General features: G+C 41.5%; 1 protein-coding gene across 4 annotated transcripts in view; it reads left to right on the plus strand.

Moving 5' to 3' along the window:
• Positions 1 to 15,925, plus strand: part of LOC147337548 (mitogen-activated protein kinase kinase kinase kinase 4-like) — a 57,335-nt gene that overhangs the window by 20,783 nt on the left and 20,627 nt on the right. Inside the window, exons 10-17 of one of the 4 annotated variants that reach the window (XM_086305947.1) lie at positions 106 to 278; positions 3,259 to 3,331; positions 3,742 to 3,868; positions 4,115 to 4,231; positions 4,500 to 4,628; positions 8,440 to 8,505; positions 12,870 to 13,184; positions 14,574 to 14,708. In XM_086305947.1, coding sequence (XP_086162073.1) covers positions 106 to 278; positions 3,259 to 3,331; positions 3,742 to 3,868; positions 4,115 to 4,231; positions 4,500 to 4,628; positions 8,440 to 8,505; positions 12,870 to 13,184; positions 14,574 to 14,708 — 1,135 coding nt within the window. Of the gene's footprint in view, positions 1 to 105; positions 279 to 3,258; positions 3,332 to 3,741; positions 3,869 to 4,114; positions 4,232 to 4,496; positions 4,629 to 8,439; positions 8,506 to 12,869; positions 13,185 to 14,573; positions 14,709 to 15,925 lie in introns of all 4 variants that reach the window. The other 3 variants (XM_086305937.1, XM_086305957.1, XM_086305967.1) reach the window with 3 other exon arrangements.

A 15,925-nucleotide genomic window follows, 5' to 3' on the forward strand; every position in this document is an offset into this window, starting at 1 on the left:
ATTCACAGAAATGTGGAGGAGGTTAAGTGATACTTTGTTACGTTAGTGTGTCTGTTGTTAAACCTGCTTGTAATGCTTTCACATTTGTCTGTATTTTGTCTGCAGGTCGAAGCGTTTCTTGTCGTTCGTTGATAGTTGCCTGATCAAGAACCATCTACATCGACCCACCACAGATGTCCTACTGAGACACGCCTTCATCAAAGACCTGGCTAACGAGAGACAAGTTCGCATCATGCTTAAAGATCATCTGGACCGAACCAGGAAGAAGCGAGAGAAAGGTCAGGGCAAATAAAGGCAGTAAATTTAAACCATAAACAAGCTATTGGCTGTTTTCCTGCTGTCTGTATACAGGGTGGTTTACAGTGACAGAAGCTAGGGCTATTTTTCTGCTCATAGGCTGCTTCACATTTTCCAAAGTCATCCAGCGAGCCAGATCAGAGTCTTTGCTGGACCACTTGTGTCCCCTGGACCTTGGGTTTGACACCACTTCTCTGCAGGGTTCACAGTTTAATTCCACGTAAAACAAAGGCTGTCATATCTGCACTACGCTGTTAGAATCTGAAAATCCTTTCAGGTGTGTCTAAGTGTCAGGGGTTTTTCAAAGTAAAATGTCAGGTTGAATTTATCACCATGTTTTAAAAATTGACGGTATCTTCTGGCTTTGAGCCCAGCCGTGGTGGATAACGCCGCACACTTGAGCTGAGAGTGGACCAGCTGCTCTCACGGCAGCAGCAGCTGTTTCGCTCAGGCTGCTCAGACAAACACAGCATTTTGCCTCATTTCTTGCCTGCTGTTTATGGAAATGATTCATTTGGTTGCCATTTGGTACTTTTGCATATATTCTGCTTTGTTGTATCTTCATTCATTTTGTCAAAGCTTATGAAAACATATTCTGATGCTAACAGCGCCGGCGAGGCAGACGAGGAGAGCGCAGCAGCGGGAGAATGTTAGGTCAGGCCGAAGGGAAGTCTCGGGCTGACCTTTGCTTTCCTTTTTCTGCTGCATTCTTTTATAACAATGTCTCGCTCACAAAGATGGACGAACGAAGCGAGGACGAAGGGAACAAAAGGCATAGAAACAGACAAAAGAACAACAAATTAGGAATGTGTAACACGAGGAAGCAAGCTGTGAGACGTATAGTGTGAACGTAATTTATCCTCCGCTTACTCTGGATGAGCTGCATGTGCTGAATCACTGATGCCAAAATGTGCAGTCAGACAGTGAGAAAAACAGTCAGGACGGAGATATTTATGACTCTCTTTGCTTTGTTCTCATGTCAGTATTCAGACAGTGTAAGTAATCCTCATAATGTCTATTAGCTTTATTTTTCTTCATTTGCAAAAGTGAGAGAGAGAGACGCTGAGGGGAAGTAAGGAGGAAACGAATCACCATCTGGTTCTAATCTTCTGTTGGCTTATAACAACACTCTAATGACTGGTAGGCTTTCTGCTGTATGCGCTGTGTGTATGCAGTGTGTATAAGGCCATATTTGTGATTTAGTGTGTGTTTCTGTTCCCCTGTGCCCCTCCACAGTAATGAAATGTTGGTAGTGTTACTGTGAAGAGAAAAAACTTTGCAAGTTCTGCAAGAAAGGGGAAAAAAAAGAAAATCAGTGCGTCCGGATGTGATGCAAAAACGGATGTGTCATTCATCATACCCAAGAGTGTAGTTTGGACAAAGATGTCTGTGTTTTGGAAGATGAGTCACTCCAAAAAGAAATGATTAAAGTCCCACTTTTCAGTCAGGAAAAACTAGGCCGTCCCCTCCAGTCCTTCCCGTGTCTTTCAGCTTTCAGTCTTTCAGCCCTTCAAGCATGACATCACCACCATATAAAATATGCTTTTGCCCTGTTTGTTAACGAAAGTCTTCTTTTCTGCTTCGAACAAATCCACCTGTGTTGCGTTGCCTTTTTGGCTTCTTAATGGCAACATATGGTGTGTCAAGTTGATGTTCAACTCACCCCAAGCTCCTATCACACCATATGGTGGCCAAATGTTGTTATAGGAAGCTGACTGGACCCATCTTCATGTACCCCCTTGGAAGAGTGATTGATTTTAGTGCAGTGTTCATGAAGGCGGTCCTGGTTAAAAATGACACTGGGATAGTAGCATTTTTAAACATTTCCTACCTGTGCTAACACATGCTTGCATGCATTGTGTTGCCGTGTGTCCCTTGATAAAAGGTGTATGTGGAAACGAGAGACACCTTTTAGATGGGGAAGCACTGCTGTCCTGAAATCTACTACAGCATAAAACTCTGCTCCTTTAGGCTTCCATAAAGGAAGCCTCTTTCATTTTTTGCTGAATAACTTTGCCCACACTAGACTTTTGTGTGGCTTTGATAATGACAAAATTGCTACTGGCAGCAGACGATGAAGGGGGAAGAGGGTAGGGCATGGAGGAAATTTTAATGAAATAGCGGCTTGCTCACAAAGCCAGAAACACAGATGAGAATTCCCACCGCGGTGCTGACACATCAGAATCGTTCACCCAAGACACCACCCGTGAGCGCATCGCATTTCTAACGCGTCAATTTACAGTAGAGCGTGCAGTGCAGCGTGTGGATGGTGCGACTCGTCAGAGAGTCTTCACTTTCTCTGCATCTGGGGCCAGATGCATGAAGGCCTGGTGACTGACGTCATACAGTGGCTGTTTGTGCATCAAGTTATTTGAAATGTCAGTGAAAGGAAAGACAAAGAAGAAGCAAAAGTGAAAGAAATGCACTCGCTCGAAGTAGAGAAAAGAAACTGTTTTATTTTGGAGTTTCAGTTCTGGAATAATAAAAAGAATAATCTGTAGAAAAAGAGAACGAGAGCATTGGTGCTGCAAGGCAAAAAGGAGAAATGGTGTAACCACTCACAGCACAAAAGGGCAGATTATTACTACAGCAATTTATTTAAGCACCTACAATTACCAAAGAGAAGAAAAAGTTTCATGAGGTTCAGTACCCATTAAATTATGTGCCAGATGACTTAAACTGGAGATATTCATACAGATGTGCGTCTGTGCGCTTCTGTAAACAGGACAAAATGTTCTGTGATATCAGCTGTTTGCCTAAAGGTGAGATTGTGTCTCAGCTTATTTTTCATCGGCATCATTTTGGGTTTGACTCTGAAAAAGTGTGAAGTATCAGGACCAGTGTCCATGTGGGAAAAGGAGTACGTGTATTTAAATATCACCATGTTGGGTGCTGCATAGTAACTTTTTACTGTATCCACTCCTCCTCGCTTTCTCTTCTCTCTCCTTTTTACTCTCTCAGAGGGCCCAGAGTATGAATACAGTGGCAGTGAGGAAGAGGATGATGAGGTCACAGAAGAGGAAGGAGAACCCAGGTAAAGCTTTGTCACGCCAGGCAAAATATTATTCACCAGAAATTAAAGCAGGACTCAGTTACTACATGATCCTTTGTGAAGTAATAATCACACTAAGCAACAAGCTGTCAAGCACACATCATGCGTCTGCCATATAAACATATAAATGATTTTTTTAATTGTTATTAGGTCTTAAGTGATCATTGCTACTGAATCACTACAGGTCATGTTTTATTATAAGTCCACAGACAGATGTTGCTGTCCCTGGATGTCAAATAGCAGATGGTGCCGTGCACAGAGCTCACTCACTCCTAGAGTGAGATTAATGTGTGTGTTTTTGTTGCTGTGACCACTTTCCCTTCGTCCTCACGTTAACTCGAGCACGTCACTCGCACTTGACTTAATGCCGCTCACGTGTCTCTCTCCATCAGCTCCATAGTCAATGTTCCCGGCGAATGGACGCTGAGGCGGGAGTTTCTTCGACTGCAGACAGAAGATCACGAAGGCGGCAGAGACGTAGGGCGCGGAGGAGGTGGTGGAGGTCAGCGGGGACAACAGGTAGTTTGTTTTGTTCTGTGCAGTTTTGTCTACATGCATATAAATTTTAGTAAGATGCAGAGAATTACATGTGATACATTTATTATGAGCAGCAGGTTATTTTACTGAACTATTTCACATTTAGCAGTTAGCTTTCAGTATCGTGTCAGGGTTAGACAGCACTCCGCTCAACGGTGGATGAAGTCAAACATGAATCGGTTTTCTTAGTTGCATTTTAAGTGTGGTCATGTTGTATTTGACATCCAGGCGTTGCAGCAGCACAGGCAGCAGCTGGAAGAACAGGAGCGATACAAGCAGCAGATCCTGGCTGACAGACAGAGGAGGATCCAGCAGCAGCAAGAGCAACGGCAAAAGTTAGAGGATGTAAGTGCTGTTATTTACAGTGGTTTCCATAGGATTCACTCCGCATTGACACATTAATAATAAAATATTAAGAGCGAATATAATATTTTATTGTGTGTGCTTAACTTCCTCTTTCACCTTCCTCATATCGAGTCTTTAAACTGCGACCGTTGTGACTTTATGTAGTTTTACTGCAGGGAACAATGTCAGCATAAAGCCTTAATGTTTGTTTAATACTTACATTTGTTAGGTTGATTAAAACAGTTCCCTTTGTTGTTGCCTGCAGCAGAGGCGACAGCTGACAGACTGTGCCTTTCAGTGGGGAGAGCTGCAGGAGGTCTTCCTTGGGGAGGAGTCTGAGCTCCACGACAGCAGGATCTTAGTGGATGAGGGAAACAAGAGGAGCGACAGGAGACAGGTGCAGATGAACTTTTGACTTGGTAGCAGTTGGAGGATCTTTTTATACATGCATACTGAGTCCACTGTAGGTGTAGTGGTGAATTTCCAAAGCTTAGGTTTTACAGCAGTGTTATGATAACCTTACAGGAGACCTGTTACGTTTATTTGCAACTTTATCTGAAGCGAGCCCTTTTTGTCACGTCCTGAGCTCAAGATGGTTCAGTTTTCTCTATGCGCAGATAATATTAGCAAAGCTAATATGGTAGATAACCACAACTTAATGAAACTGCTTAATATATTTATCTTAAACAGTTACCATTGTTGTTGGTGCTTTCCAAAAAAGCTTGTTTGGTTTGTTAATATGATGTCGCTTGAGGAGAGGACAAAAGCTGAACTGCGTGAAGGTGGACAGTGATTGGTTTAAAAACATCAGATGTAAGCACTGATTCTTAGCTGACCAAACAGCTGTTGGATGAGCTGTAACATGTGTCCCAGGCTCTCCCACCGTGTTCATGTCTTTACCACCTTCTTCACCTGACAAGTTTTCCACCTGTGATGGTTTCCCAGGGTTTCAGATGAGTTTAAAAAAAAATGATCAGAAGCATCAAGCAGACACACAGCAACTTTGTCACTTTGTTTCTATCATATTCACGTGCTCGGTTGTTTAATTAATTAAAAAAAAGCTCCCGAGGGGAAGATCAGGCTCCATAGCTGCTTAATGCTCCGCTGTGTTCGTCACCTGGCTGCTAACTTTGTCTGCTGCCTGGTGCTGGATAAGTAGTCTACAGTGCATTAAACAGAGCCTTTTTTGCCAAAAACAGCTGCCTACTGAGATGGAAATGATGCTGATGAGGACTGTCGGGATGGAACAAAAGTGAAGACGTGCATAGTGATAAGTTACTTCTTGCTGAAATGTCTTCCCAGTAGGCTGACTGCTGCATGTCCTTACTAACCCCTGTGTTTGAGACATAAAAGCCAACACAACAGCTGAACGTGTATATGTGAGTGATAGGAGTGATAGGCCCCTGAGAGTCTGACCTGGGTACCAAAACTGCTCTGACCTCCAACAGCTAATCCCTAAAACATCTCATGTCTTTAGATTATAGTTTGAGCAAAGTTATATAATGTCTGTGAAGTAGCTGTCAGAGGAGTTACTTTGTGACAGGTGACTGAAACACTGTGTGTGTGTGCGTGTGTGCACGCGCATGTGCTATCTACATTTGGTTCAAGCTTCAGAAAATAAAGCTGTGATGATGATGATGTGCACGGCACTGATAGCGGGTGCACCTGTCAGGCTTTGTCACTTGGGTGATAAAAACACACCTTCAATGTAACAGAGTGATGAAGGACCTGGTGTAGTCTTCTCAGTTTTTGAGGACTTAACTGGTGCAGGTTAAGAATAAAGTAAAAGAGGAGGTCTGTATTTGGACATTTTTTCACATTTCACTGTACCGCTGAAAGTTTTCTGAATTATTTGGAGTTTGAATAAGTTTTTTTCCCCCATCAAGACTGTTTCCCCCCCCACAAAGCTACAACATGAATATGTTTTACTTCATTAAAACTCCGTTTATTGCATCACAGAAACCTGAGACCATGAGAATGACCTTTTCTGTGAGGCAGTGTTACAAAGTAACTGTAGATATGTGTGTGTCTGTATGCACACATTTAACAAAGTATGCTGAGACGGTGAACTGTCTGTATCAGTTTCAATCATTTTGAGCAAAGACACAAAGACACTCTTTTTACTGTTTTAGAAATTCATTTTTTACTCATTAATTTTGACACATGCTTAATGAATCTATTCCATACACCAGTGGGTTTCAATAGGTTTATATTAACACTGCAGAGCAGGTTAGTGACTGGGGATTCTTCTTGTTGAAGATGCTGTATTTAAATGCTATTAATATCTGTCTTATTTTAGTGTGTGTGTGTGTGTGTGTGTGTGTGTGTGTGTGTGTGTGTGTCAGGGAGGTATCTGTACGTGTTAGTCTGATTACCTCAAAGTCATTAAGGTCAGCATGTGTAATGGATCTATCTGATGCTTCATTAACTTTCACTGTATGTGTGTTTAATTATGCGACAGGTTCAGTGAGCACATGATGTGATCTTGTATTATGTCAGATGAATAACACGTCTGCTGCTCCCAATCATCGCACACATCGATTGATTTAGCAAGTATTGCGTGATGTAGTTCAGTTCACTGTCAGCGGCTTCAGACTGTAGAGGTCGCCTCTCCAACTGGAAAGGGAATACTCATTACACAACCTTACTTTTTACAAATCTAAATGATTTGTAGCAAGTAAGGTCTGATTTCCCTTTAAAGAGTTGCAATGTGACATTTCTTACAGTAGTGGTCAGGATGGGTTCCAGTTCTCACTGGATTAGTGGTGACGGTCACTTAAAAGGAGCTACAGCTGCAGCATGGCTCTGCTTTAATCGTGATGTCATGCTTTGAATCCTCCTGTATCGTCACAAAAACTTGGCATAGTTGTTTTTGGCCTTTTTTAACTTTTATTGACAGATACAGTGAAGAAATGACTGGAAAGCAGAGGGAGAGAGAGACAGGAGAAGGCATACGGCAAAGGGCTGTGGGCCGGACGCGTATGCCATGTGGTCGCCTGCTCAACACACTGAGCTAAACTGGGCCAGTGTGTTTGACTGGATTTTAAATCATCGTTCTGACTGGCACACATTTTCATGGCTTAAACCTGAGTATAAAATGGTTTTCTGGCAAAATGCAGAACAAATCAGCACAATATCCTTTATTTCTATTGATTGGTGACTTTCATCTAATACCACCAGAAGGTCATAAACCACACGGTCCAGATGACACATGTGAACAATACATCGAGTCGGTCACTTGAAGCTGGTTATAAAAGTGATTCGGTGCACACGCAGTTTTATCTTCTATCACTTTTACAGCAGTAAGCTTGTCTGTAGGCTGCTACAAAACTGTGTTGGTGCCTAAAACTAAAATTATCTTTCTATCAGTTGAACAGGAGAGGATTTTATTGTGCAAATTACCAGTAACTTACCAGTTTAAATCAGATTAAGGTTTAAAATGTGCGTGACTGTGGTTGTGACCAGTTTGAGTGACAGCTGCGAGCTGTCTCTGAGGGTTCACCTCAGAACTGAACCTCGTGTTTGTGGTTTTAGTTGCTTTGGAGGACTTTTAACACATCCGTTCAATCTAAATACAAACTCATATGTAATGTCACTGTGGCTTTGTTCTTGTTTTCCTGTTGTCACGTGTATCACTGTAGAGTTCAGTGTAGCATGATTCCTGTCTCAGGTGTAATTGTTAGTGCTTCCTTGTTAACAAAGCTGTAATTAGTTTGTAGACTCAAGGCCTCGGTTCTCACCCTGCAACAGTTTTGTCCTTGCGCGTCCTCACAGTGGCACCATCGATTGCTCGCAGATGAGGTGAGCTTCACCTTGGATCACTGCTCAGAGGGCGCTTACGTTTGTCCTGCAGACATTTGATTTGTAATCAGGTTAAGCTGCCGTTTCAGCTTAAACCCTGTTGAGTGTGACCCTTCACATCAAAGCCCAGTGAACACAATTTGAAGCCAATGGTGCAATCACTGAAAATATTTACATAGATTAGATTTGATTAACCAGTGTAAATGCAAAAAAAATTCAGTTTGTGCTACTTAGTTTTTTCTCTTTTTTCAGAGAAATTCAAATGAGGTTATAATGAAATATTTAAAGTTGAGTGTGGCGGCTAAAAGCTTCGTGTCATCTTGCACACTCTGAATATTTTAGTTCCCACCTCCTCAAAACCTCAGAACATCTTAATTAAAGTGTGTGTGTGTGTGTGTCCTGAACAGGATCAGGCAGGCAGACAGTGGAGTGCCGATGTGTCAGTGAGGCCTCTGGACTCTGTGGCGGAGCAGGTAACAATCCTTCACTTCATATTTGTTCATATATTTGCTTGTTTACCTGTCACTCACATACGAGTGACAGCAGGTGAATTTTCTCTTGAAATATTCCAAATGTGAGCCGATCCTTCATGTGGTCGATGAAAGCAAACAGCGTGGGAGTGTCCAGACTGCACCTCGTGTCTCTTTTTCTCTTGCTTTCTTTCACCATCTCTGTATGTTCTTATGAATGTGTTGCATGTTGTTAGATGTGTTATAAACCTGGATTCTCTTTTATTTTTAACACTTCATGAACAGCATCAGTGTAAACTGTTAACTTCTCTTATTTCTTATAGTTACAGCTTTTTTTTTTTCTTGTAGCCTGACAGTAAAATTGAAACTATTCAAAGACTTGTATTTGTTTAAATCTTTCTTAAGTAGAAATTTTCTGACATGTGAGGTGAGAAAAAATGTGTTGCTGATAAGAGAATAAGGTTTAACCCAAAGACTGAAATGCAGACAGAGAGACAGCAGCTGGCTGTTGTTTGCGTCTCGGGTGGATGGAAGATGAAAAGATGTGCGAGTGAAGGCAGATGAAGAGTCAGAGGTGAAGCAGGTGGTGGTAATTGATCGTCTGCGTTTCATGTTTGAAGTGAAGTTTACGGAGGGTGACAGACCTGTTTGTTCTGGTGAAGTTTATTATTTAAAGTTCTCAGTCAGACATTAGAGGTTTGTAATTTTCAGTGTGAGACTACTGCAGGAATGCAGAGAAGTCTCTGAGGAATCACTGACTTACACTTTACTGTACCGATAGCATCAGTTCTCAGTTTAAAGCCAAACCTTATCACAGCTTGGCATCTCTTTTTGTTTTAAAAGGCTTTCCTCTCCATCTCTCTCTCCACTGATCCCAGCACGCCTCCTATCCTCAGTTGGGTCCTCCTTCCATCCATCCCTCTGCTCGCAGCATGGGATCTCTTTCACTCCCAGCAGCTCTCTTTTAACTTGTCTTGGGATGATACTATCTAACCTCAGTAGATGTTTCAACATAAAAATTTGCAAAACATGGTTATATTTCTAATGCTCATACTCTTCATCTCCTTCTTTAGTTCTAAAGACGCACATCTCTGTATTGTTATGATTTTGTGGTGTGATTAATTTGTACTCCACCGCCTGCACTGACTGTTAAATGGTAAATGGCCTGTATTTGTATAGCGCTTTTACTAGTCCCCCCTAGGGACCCCAAAGCGCTTTACACACCCAGTCATCCACCCATTCACACACACATTCACACACTGGTGGAGGCAAGCTACAGTTGTAGCCACAGCTGCCCTGGGGCAGACTGACAGAATAATTACATTATACATGATCTTTTCTGATGTGAGAAGTACACATGTATTGTGTGTTTGAGTCGATCATTTTTCCTTCTTCAACAGTTCAGTCTGGTTTGGTGTTCGGTGACTTTTTAGACTACAAACAGAATATCAGACCTTACCATGACACTGAGTCAGGAAAGACTGCGTTTCGAGTGATCGTGGAGTCGGGTGTGGGTGAGATGGTTAGGTTGGCGAGGCAAGAGTGGACAAACTGTGCTTGTGGGCAGGCAGATAGAAACGCAGACTGGTGGTGGAGGCAGAGTGAGAGCAGGCAGGTGAAGGCTGCTTTTGTGCTGCAGGAGGGTGGAGGCTGAGCTGGGCACACGAGAGAAGTGAAGAGCTGACAGTCAACTGAGTATAAGAGACTAGAAGCACTAAGGTGACTAAAGTGGGCAGCTACTAAGTTAAGTTAATTGCAGTTTTGAGCCCCAAATGTTCATCTGAGTGAAGAAATCTGATTATTTATTTATTATTTTATTTTATTTAGAAAGAGGGGCAATACATATTAATGAACATTTTAACAAATGTAAATATGCCAGATTATAGCCTTGGGCTAATTTCCATCTGCAGACCCTCTGACAGGTTGGTGTTAAACACAAGTTAGTAAAAACATACAGAGACAATATTTACAGATCATGTGACAAGGACAAAAACAGTGATCACATTATACTAGAACAAACAATGACAAGAAGAGTGGACAACAGAGGACAGTATAGATTTCGATAACGGAAACACATCAATTATATTGCACAAACCCCAGTAATAATAATAATAATAATAATGGATTGGATTTATATAGCGCTTTTCAAGGCACCCAAAGCGCTTTACAATGCCACTATTCATTCACTCTCACATTCATACACTGGTGGAGGCAGCTACAGTTGTAGCCACAGCTGCCCTGGGGCAGTATTGCACATGCGCTGACTGTCCTGATACAGACCCTGTGCACGAGAAAATGCTTCCTGTTCCTGTTAAAACTTCCTGTTTTAAGACCGGACGTAGGGTTGTACATTTCCGGTAGCTTTACTTTGAGGTCAATCGCTACTGTGAAGATGGATTCCTAAATTATGCCCAAAATTGCGTAAAGTTACAAAGAGCAGAGGTGGGAACACTCACCACTGCTGTGTCATAAAAAAATCAAATGATCAATTTTGACGTTTGAAGAGTGCAGATCGATTGGTTGTTTACATCACTCAACACGAGCAGAACTGCATTACTGCATGCAGAAGACACCTCGTCCACATCTCTGTATAGTGACAGTTCTTATGATTGAAACTGGGAAATGTTCAGCATTCAAACTACAGGTGAACATTAGTCAAAGGTTTTCCCATTATGTCGATATGCACAGGGCAGCAGCAGAGTATGGCAGTCTGAGTTTTACTCATTTCCATCACTGTAACAGAACACATGGATTTCCTCTGTTGTCTGTTTTGGTTCTATTTTCTCTGTTCAGATGTTTATCTTGATTGAGGTTTATGTTTTAGCTGGAAGAAAAACAAGCTCTGGTTTGAGATTATATATAGATCTGAAATTAGTGATAGTGATTCTCTATTTTGTCTCCGTCTCACAGTGTTGGACAGCAGACGGTGTGTTTGTAATGTTTCTGTGTGTAGGCCTTGTGTTCAGGCGCAGTTTAGTTAAACAGGATTAGGAAACTATGCTGTGCATTCTGACTGCGGCTTCCATGTTGTTTCCTCATTCTCAAGAAAACTGCATTAAAGTGATTTAAAGCAGTTTTCCCTCGATGGCAGCAAATACCTGAGCTGCTGTAGTTGTTGTCTTAAGCACAGACTGGACGTCGTTGTTAAATTGTTCTCACAAATCCTGAAGCGATTTTTTTTTTTTAACCTACTTACTTTCCCCGTGTTTCTGTTCTCTAATAAACCACTATAACAGTTCAAGCTTTAATACGTCATATTTATTGTCATGTGACTAATGTGACTCTGGCCAAATCAGACCATAAAGCAGAGCGTGCAGTTTTAACAGATCTGATACTGTGTGCTGAAGGCTGATCTGCTTTAAATATTGCCAGGATACATAAATTCATCCATGTTTTTGTAAAAAAAAATATAATTTTAAATCATGTTCCGGACAATATAAAATTCCTGTTGGATGTGTTTAAGAAATGAATACATTTATAGTTAAATACTGATGTGCAGACGACACCATTGGCTGATTTATTTACAGCTTCATTCCTGTCAGTGTTTGCTGTTTAATGAATGTTTCCCCTGTTTGTTGCTTTACCAGTTTGTGTTGTTGAAACTAGCTTAATAGGCCAGTGTGTGTTATATTTCTGTGCTATATCTGTGGGCTGAGCCTGGGAGTGTCCTTTTCATTGGGGATGCACAGCTAACATTTAACACAAATGACCTTTGTTACCCTCATAGTCGGCATATAGTTATATACTGTATTTGATACAGATGTACAGAGTTAGTTGTACATGAGTTGGAGTGGACCAAACCACGTAGCACTGGTTAGGACAAATTTGGTGCCATATAAAATGGGGTGTCAGCACTAGATTGCTAAAATAAAGCTTAAAACGAAATTTTGTTAGCAAAGAAAATCAATAGCCACGTCTTTAGTTTTTTCTACTACAATTGATTGCTAAGCATGACCATTTAAATTGACGACTTAAAAGTGACCGTTGTACAGTTAAAACACTTATTTTAAGTGTGCATATTAAGCCATTAGGCCATTTAAAAAACCACTCTATCAAAAAAAGGGTTATTCCACATAAACTATACGTACATTTAGCTGAAGTCCATTTGTCCCGCTATAATTGACATTTGAGTAAAATCACATTTTCATGTTCATGGGGCATCTGCCACTTAAATCACTTTGACACTACTACTAGTAGTTAAATGAGCAAAGATGTCTTTGTTCATGTGATTGTGTTACATTTGAATCTTGTGAGTAGCTTTGTAAACTGTTTGGGTGTTACTTTGTAACACAGTATACACGCCGTTTAAGAAGGACACTTCCAGGCTTTGTCAGTTTGTATTTCTGCTCTTCATGTTTGCTACATAGAGAGCAGTGGCTCCAAACCAGCTGCTTCAGCGTAAGGCCCAGCATTCGCAGTCTCGGCTTCAGTCGCAAGCCAAGTCCCAGCCCCTGGCCCAGCATCAGCAGCCCTCAGCGGGCAGGAGATCCCACCGCACCCTGCCCAAGGACCAAACCCAACTCCTGTCCCTGCAACACGACCACAGACACAGGGAGAAAGAGCAGCAGAGGAAAAGAGAAATGCCTGTGGCATCACCCCACAAGCTAACGGCTAATAGCGGGAACACTGCTGCTGCCGCCGCCGCCTCTCCCAGGCGCTCTCCAGTCAGTCAGAGCTCAGCGGTAAACCCTGCCCCCCTCAGCCTGCTAGCATCTTCATTTCTTCTACACCCTACCTGGTCTTTTTGTACTTTCTCTTCTTGCTCACCGGTGCGAATATCATGCACTTTTTTTATTTGTTGTCAAAGTGCAAACATTTCATTTTTGCAACGCTGTGATGATTTAATCAGCTTTGGCTTTATTGCTTTTCATGTAAATGCATGATGACAGATGAAAGACTGTCTGTGGGGGGTGGAGGCTGAGGATGCATGTGGTTTCTGGCCTCTATTCATATCATCGAAGCTAAACCACACAAGGAACATGAACATGACCCACTGGTGCTATTTACAGAAATATGTTGAGACAGTCACATGATCGTGGTGATTGAAAAACATTTGTTTCTGCTCCTGATGTTATATTAGACACTCTCCAAACCACAAATTTCTGAACATGTTGAAAATATTTAAGCCTGAGCGCCTCGAAAGGAGAACAGGTTGAAACACAGTCAGGGCTTCACAGAGTCTGCCTTTAGGACTTTAATGTCAGGGAAGCAGAGCTGTGTCACAAATATAATATGCTTTTCGTTATTTTTCAAAGCTATACTGTACAATAGTTTATATTAAACATTAGGGCAGCTCAGCTCAGTCTTCAGACTAGTCTAAATGCACAGTTTCATGGCTGCTCTGTTTAGATTTCCTTTATTTTAGCCTTTGGTTCCGTGTAATAAGAGACTATTCATAATATGCTCTTCTCAGAAACACATCTCGCCTGCCATCTCCTCTTTAAATGTTTTGCTTGTGAGGGGCAGCGAATCACAGGAAAGTTTTATTAAAATAGGGTTGGCTTAAAGGGAAAGCTGTATATGTTAAACAAAGACGCCGGTATAAGATAGATGAGGATTATTTTGAACCAAGAACCTGACAAGACGACTCTAGAGTCCAAGAATGAAAAGATGGTGCAAAGATCAGCATAAAAAGTTCCCTTTGAGGTTTTATATTTTCATATGTTGTTACATGCTTGTTGAGAGATTAAAGGCACATTATTACATAAACTAGACCCCCCGATAGTTATGTGGACAATTTCAGTGTATAAACTGTTAAAGAAAATAAACTTTGAAGTAAATCAAGACTTTTTTTTTCACCCACGACACTTCAGAATCGGTTTAATTTGCCCTTCTTCTTTCTGCACAGGCTGTTTTTGTCTCTTTAGTCACTTCTCATTAGAAACATTTTCACAGTCTCAGAAATGGCATCTTTCAAAATGTCATACACCTCGATGATAAAATTCAAAACTCATTCCAACCTTCATTCTAACCTCATTTAGATTAGCTCCTAACCAGACGACTGTGTCCGTTTGTTTATGTCTATTTAACAACAGACATAAACAAACTTAATGGTTTGTTTTATATTTTAGATGGACTTCCACGAATCAAACTTAGCCAAATTGCTTTTAGCTGCTGGTCTTCCTGGCCAGATGCACTCGAGGCTGGGCTCCGGAAGCAGCTCTAGTCCTTGTACCCCAGCCATGCAGAGAGCTCACTTCATCCAGGTATACAACAGATGTGTCACATAGCTCATGCATGCAATTGTGCAATTCTAACACTTTGGGTAAGGCTACAGTCCCACTAGAGAAAACGATGAATGGAGACCGCTGTGTGACCAAAATTATTGCAGTTAACTTTGAAAGGATCACTTCAACGATGGGGACCAAGTCTGGGGACCACTCAGGCAGTTGCTGTCTTCAAACTTTGGCGCATTAAGTTAGTGATGAAATGGCAACAAGGCAACTTTCAGTTTTGAGTAGGAAAGGGCATTAGTGCAGTTAATTAAGTCTGTTCCCATCAGACTTGTATTGTTGTATCTGAACCAGGGTGGACTCACACAGCCAACAATGCACAATCTGCAGATCAAACATGACCGTCTTAGACTGGGCCAGATCTAAACGTGGCAAATGTACCAACAAGCAGACATAGCTTGTTCATTTCTTTAATCGCCTGCATTTTATTAAGAGCAAGTTTGCTCATCAAAAATGAGGGCATGAATAATGCGTGCAGGGTTTCTGTTTTTCTCTCTGAAACGTGGCATTTAGAATAAATGTTTATAAGGGTGAACTCTTCTGTTACACGTTGCTGTAACAGAATGTGTGCGTGGTCCTGAGAAGAGAGACTCGGGTGGAGTGAAGTTACAAACTATTCCTCCATGAAACCTCGAATCTGTGTCCAGCAGCTTAATGAAGATGCTGTTATTGTGCTGTGTGCATAAATGCTTGCATTTATGTTTTTCTGCAGTATGTGAAACTGAGCTTTGCACCAGGGCCTTGCTCTCTGAAGAAATGTTATGTGCGTAGTTTGTTGGCTTTGCTACTGATGGTGCAGCTGTGATGAGCTGATAGAGAGGAACAGGAACACTCCTGAGTGATAAGATCAACCCCAACTTGACTGTCATTCATTGCGTCATTCACAGAACCTGCGGATCATGATGCTGTAAAACATGATACAGAGCCAAAGGATTTAACGTGTATAATAACTTACAGATGGAAGTTTTAAAAACAGCGTTTTGTCCCGTTGCATTTGGACATTATTTCTTATTAATAATAGCATAGCCGGTCAAATATCAAAGTCCAATTAATAGCTGGATTTTAAGAAAGAAGAAGCTAAGAAATAAATGTTGCCGCTCCTCTGTGTGTGCGCACTGCTGAGAAACAACAGGGAGATTGTGTACCGATTTAGTAACCTGAATAAATGCCTGAAACATTGGAAGCTGCTC

Source organism: Aulonocara sp. 'chitande type north' Nkhata Bay, linkage group LG2, assembly GCF_057382095.1.
Source record: "Aulonocara sp. 'chitande type north' Nkhata Bay isolate Kocher_YH1m ecotype deep benthic linkage group LG2, A_spYH_male_GT1.1, whole genome shotgun sequence".
Taxonomy (NCBI): Eukaryota; Metazoa; Chordata; class Actinopteri; order Cichliformes; family Cichlidae; genus Aulonocara; species Aulonocara sp. 'chitande type north' Nkhata Bay.